This window comes from Coffea arabica, chromosome 11e (genome assembly GCF_036785885.1).
Source record: "Coffea arabica cultivar ET-39 chromosome 11e, Coffea Arabica ET-39 HiFi, whole genome shotgun sequence".
NCBI classification, from domain to species: Eukaryota; Viridiplantae; Streptophyta; class Magnoliopsida; order Gentianales; family Rubiaceae; genus Coffea; species Coffea arabica.
Window position 1 is genome coordinate 16,258,700 of NC_092331.1, and position 5,449 is coordinate 16,264,148.

The 5,449-nt window shown below is 37.5% G+C and overlaps 1 protein-coding gene across 1 annotated transcript; it reads left to right on the top strand.

The window, feature by feature from the left end:
• Positions 1–1,023: 1,023 nt before the first annotated feature.
• On the top strand, positions 1,024–4,807 carry LOC113718058 (putative late blight resistance protein homolog R1A-3). The gene is made up of 4 exons (XM_072073042.1): positions 1,024–2,384; positions 2,915–3,059; positions 3,956–4,158; positions 4,297–4,807. The coding sequence occupies exon 1, from the start codon at positions 1,081–1,083 to the stop codon at positions 2,368–2,370; it is 1,290 nt and encodes a 429-aa protein (XP_071929143.1). The 5' UTR covers positions 1,024–1,080; the 3' UTR covers positions 2,371–2,384; positions 2,915–3,059; positions 3,956–4,158; positions 4,297–4,807.
• The last annotated feature ends 642 nt before the right edge of the window (positions 4,808–5,449 follow it).

Here is a 5,449-nt window from a genome sequence, read left to right on the forward strand (position 1 = left end):
GAGGTGGCATACAAGGTGGAATACGTCATTGATTCAATCGAGGTTGGCATTGGTGATCGCTTGCAACATCTGTCATGGCTTGACTCTCTCTTAGGAGAGATTGGGCATATTAAGATGGAGGCAGCCAAAAGTTACTGGGAGAAGACTTGGGTTGACATACCCCATAATGTCACCAGAAGTTCAAGCCATATGATATCACAAGTCAGTGCCCCAGAACTTGATGAAGTGGTTGTAAGTCTCAATGATCAGGAAGAAGTGATAATTGATCGACTTATAAAAGGTTCCTTGCAACAAGATATGGTTTCTCTTGTGGGTATGCCAGGAATAGGTAAGACAACTTTGGCCAAGAAGTTATACAATGATTCTAGAGTTACTTATCACTTCCACATTCGTGCATGGTGTTGTATCTCACAAGTATATAGTAAAAGGCAGGTGTTGCTTGACATATTAAGCAACATTTGCGGGCTTACTGACCACATTCATCAAATGGCGGATGAAGATTTAGATCAAGAGTTGTATCAGCAATTAAAAGGAAGAAGGTATCTCAGAGTTATGGAAGACATGTGGAGTGTAGGGCCATGGTATGACTTGGAAAGATCATTCCCTGATGATAAAAATGGTAGCAGAATTCTAATAACAAGTCGTATCCAGAATGTGGCCTTGAAAGCTAAACCTAATAGTGATCCTTTTCTTCTTCGTCTCCTCACTGATGATGAAAGTTGGAGCTTACTACAACTGAGATATTTCATGAAAAAGGTTGTCCAACAGAATTGCTAGGAGTTGGAAAGGAAATTGCTCAACAATGTAAAGGACTACCTCTTTCTGTGGTTGCAGTATCTGGTCATTGTTGGAAGTTTGGGCAGAAGGTTAATAAATGATCCAGAAACCCGGTGCAAGGATATCCTAGAGCTGAGTTATGAGCAGTTGCCATACAATTTGAAAGCATGCTTCCTTTATTTCGGAGCATTCCTGGAGGACAAAGATATCTCCGTGAGCAAGTTGATACGGTTGTGGATTTCTGAAGGTTTTATTAAGAAAAGCGAAGAGAAAAGCTTAGAGGATCTTGGAGAGGATTACCTAATGGACTTAGTCGGTCGAAGCCTTGTACTGGTTTCTAAAAGAAGATCCATAGGTGGGGTCAAAACATGTCGAGTTCATGACATGCTACATGATTTGTGCCTGTCAAGATCTAAGGAAGAAATGTTTCTCCAGCCAATTACCAAGCGTGATGAACCATTTGCTTCTTTTGATGGTTTAGATGATGATGTTGATTTTGATCATTATTACCCTTCAAAACCATTAATATATGAAAGACATCGGCTTTGCATTTGTTTGGAGCGGAGGCATTTCATCAAATCAAAACCTTCTGGTCCAAGAACAAGGTCTCTGCTATTTTCTGCAATTGCTGATAGGTATCCCAGATGCCCATATGATATCACATTCATTTTTCAAAATTTTAAACTTCTCAGGGTGTTGGATTTGGAATCCATCAATATGGGTATGTTCTTTCCCATTGGATTTGATTTATTAGTTCAACTAAGGTACTTAGCAGTCAGTGGGGATCTGGATTCTATTCCACCATCAATAGCCAGCCTCTGGAAACTAGAGACGTTTGTTGTGAAGGGATTAAAAGGTATGGTTGTGTTACCGGTTATTATTTGGAGCATGAGAATGTTAAGACATGTTCGTGTAAATAGTTGTGCTATGTTCGATTTGCAAGAAGACCAGCTTGAAGGTTCCTTGGTATTGGATAACTTAGTAACTCTTTCCACACCAGCTCTTTCTGGAGGGAAGGAGACATTGAAGATACTGAGGAGATTTCCCAATCTTCACAGGTTAAGATGCATCATTTTTGAATCTCCGAGTTCTCCTATGGGATGTAATCAATTTCCACAATTTGACATTCTAAATCAGCTTGAATCACTCAACATCTCTGGTAGGGCCCTTAATCAGGGAGAATTGAGCTTCCCCCTGAATTTAAAAAAATTAACTTTGTCTAGGCTTCGCCTGCCATGGAAACATATGTCTGCTATTGGGAGACTACAAAACCTTGAGGTTCTCAAATTACTTTCTAATGCCTTTGAGGGCCGGATATGGGACATGAGGGAAGGGGAGTTCCTAAAGTTGAAATTCCTGAAGTTAGATTCTCTGAATGTTGTTGAGTGGAATGCCACTTGCGATCACCTTCCCAACCTTCAGCAATTAGTTTTGCGACACTGCAAAGAACTTGAGGCAGTTCCATTCTCTTTTGGGGAAATTCCTACCTTGCTGATGATTCAAGTGCAACGTTGTGGTCTTTCCACAGAAGAGTCAGTCAGGGACATTGAGGAGCAAGGGATTGAAGGCCTCAAGATCTTCATCAGTCATTAAGATTTGTATTTCAGGTAATCATCTTGATTTTGGATTGAAACTTTACCACATACTTCTAGTCATGCAAGTACTAGAGTTTAGCAAATTATTCGTGCATCAAAATCTTTTGCCTCGTGACATTTTTGTGAGAATCGGTTACCTTGAGGTCAAATGTTAGCTTTAATATATTAAGCATTTGGGAACTTTAGACTTTCAACTGGGAACATGTTGTTTTGACATCTTTGTTTTAGTTTCTTTATTTATAGATTTATGACAGAAACCTTTTTTTTTTTTTGTTTCTGTTTACTTTTATTCCAAAGTGACTTTTGCCATTGTAATTTTGCATAGCTCTTCATTTACAAAGCACGGTTATGGTAATGTTGGCAGAATACAAAATAGGTCTTGTCGTATACCACTGACTTTTCTACAAGCTTGCTTGAGTGGCGTGCTTTCTGAAGAGGTTAAAGTTGTTGTGCTCCAATATATCCCCTAAAAGTGAACCTTCATTGATAGTTTGATTGATAAGCTTTGTTGTTAACAATTTCAGTATTCTGTTCCATTGCAGATGGAAATAGAAGACTTTTTCTTTGAGGAGTTGAACATAATGGAAGAGTTTGAGATATCTTAAATCGTCAAAAAGGAAGGAATTTGACAGCTTCTTAGCGGGAAATTCTGCAGAAAGAAGTTGCAGCTTTAGATAAGTTGTCTGGGTAATTCTCTTGCACATAACATAGCAATCTTTTTAATTGTTTCCTGATGCTTATGAGTTTTCGAGTTGAAAATCTTCTCCAGTTTCTATTGTTTTTGCATGAGGAACATGAGATGTCACACTAACTTGCCAGTGTTTTTCACAAAAGCTTGACATTTTTACTGTAAACTCCTGAGTCTTTGTATCTGATCCTGCTGGTGTGTTTCATTTGCATGCTATGTAGTCCTTTTTGAATAAAACAGAATCAGATCCTAAATGAGTTTTACTTTTATCTATCAGAGATGGCAAAACATATAGAAAATTCAAATCTACAGAAACAGAAGAAATAAACATTGTGGAATGAGGGCATTTCTGTAACTGGAAAAAACTGGAAGGGAGGAGGGGGAAGATAGGCAAGATTCTTAAATTGAGTTTGAAGTTGTTTTTAAACTTCAAGCACTGTAAATTCCAGCATGGAACCATGTTCCAAAATTTTAGCTCAGTTTTTTATTGAACAAATGTAAAAGAACTTTTATAATGCATTAAAAACTTGAAATGCTGTGACTTTGAGCAGTCTTTCTTGAGAACAATTTTACAAGAATAAAATAAAGTACAGTTTCAGCTATATATTGAGCAAATTGTGCGAATTCCAACCGTTTAATCTCTTGAAAAGGGAACATGCGGTGTGAAATCTGCCAGTTTTATTAGTCTTTTCCAGTTTCCACTTGAGTTGGACAGATTCTTTTGCTGTTACGTGGTTATACTCTTCAATCTCACATGTCATAAGTATCATGAATGCTAGTATTTCAGTTGTTATGGAATAACTTTTTTGGCTGCCTCATGTCCTTATTTTCTCTTCAATGAAGTGTTGGCATTTTGTCGGTTTGAAGCATAGCTAAGCATGTCATTTCGTTTCAGGCTTATTGTGGAGGTTCAATACCAAGCAGACGTATCAAACACAATTTTGTGTGGAATAAGATGCTTTATGTGACATGCATAAATTTGATGATTTTGACTGCAAAGCCTAACATAAGGAACAACTTGATCGAAGTGCTTCAGAATCTGCAGCAGTCTTTGACCTTAATTAAGTGAAGGGACCAAGAGGCATGTCAGCATTGAGGGTATCAAACATCTTATGCTTCTTGTTTTGCTAGTTAATTTTAGTACTTTATCTTTTTGGTCCATTGCAACTGCATCAGCTCTTACCAAATCAATATTTCTTTTCTACTTTAGCTGATCAACTTATGTGATTTGTCCAGGGAAAGTAGCTTATGGCCTGATGGGGAAGTTCAATCTATAAGGTTATAGCAGATGGAGTTGACGAGACTAGAAGCTTGACAAGCCGAGGTTGTATTGAATTGCTAAATGTTGTCAGTAGATTCGGAGGTGCAAAAACTGTATGTGTTTATGGATCAGTAAGCATGTTTCTTGTATCTAAATCCATAATTTTCTAGGCACAATAATGAGCACATGACTACAACCATGGTTCAAAGTCTCAGCTGAGACTGAGACGATTCGGCCGAGTCATCACCGGAACGGATCTCTCCGTTCCGATACCGAGACAAGATGATTCCGAAATATATGGATCGTTGAGAAATCGACCGAGTCATTGAGAATTTAGCCGAGAAGTCTCTGATACGGATAGTTTCGGCCGAGTCGGTTCAACTCATCCGAGTCAAATGGCAAATTTACATTTTACAGATTTTTTTTGCTAATTTTTTAATTATTTTCATTTAGCATATTTTTTAATATTATTCACAATTTTAAGAATATTAAATACTTCAAAATTTGTGTCTCGTCAAAACGTGACTGTTATGTTGAAATCGATATGGAACGGTCCGGACCGCGACTGTGACCATGACCGTGACCTTGAACCATAACTACAACTCAAACTTCTTCTAACTTTTCACCATTGATTTCCATGTCATTAACAATTTCTTTAATTCTTCCAATAAGTTCTTTAGTTGATTCTGTTGATTTCATCTGGGGTCAACTCAAACTATGTGCATGGAAATTCAGGAATACCTTTATCAGCACACTGTAAAACTGTTGATAAGAGAGAGAATTGCCTATAAATGCGCCCAAAAAATCCCTAAATCTTAATTACTCAGAAACCTTGAGGTAGCATATGAATTTGAGATTACGGTGAATACAACATACTACAATAGAGATTTGAAGTTAATTCCTATATCATAGGATTACCAGTGTCTTAAGCTGACTAATTCTATATCGAATTAAGGGCCCCAAAGTTGATCCTTCTCCATTGGCAAGACGAGTTGGACTGAAAATGGCAGTAAAGAGCCTCTGACTATCAAAACACTGATATACCCAACTTAAGGCATAAATTTGATGGAAAAATTAATTAGATTTATTGTAGCATATAAAGGAAGCATAAGACAATGGGGGTTTCAT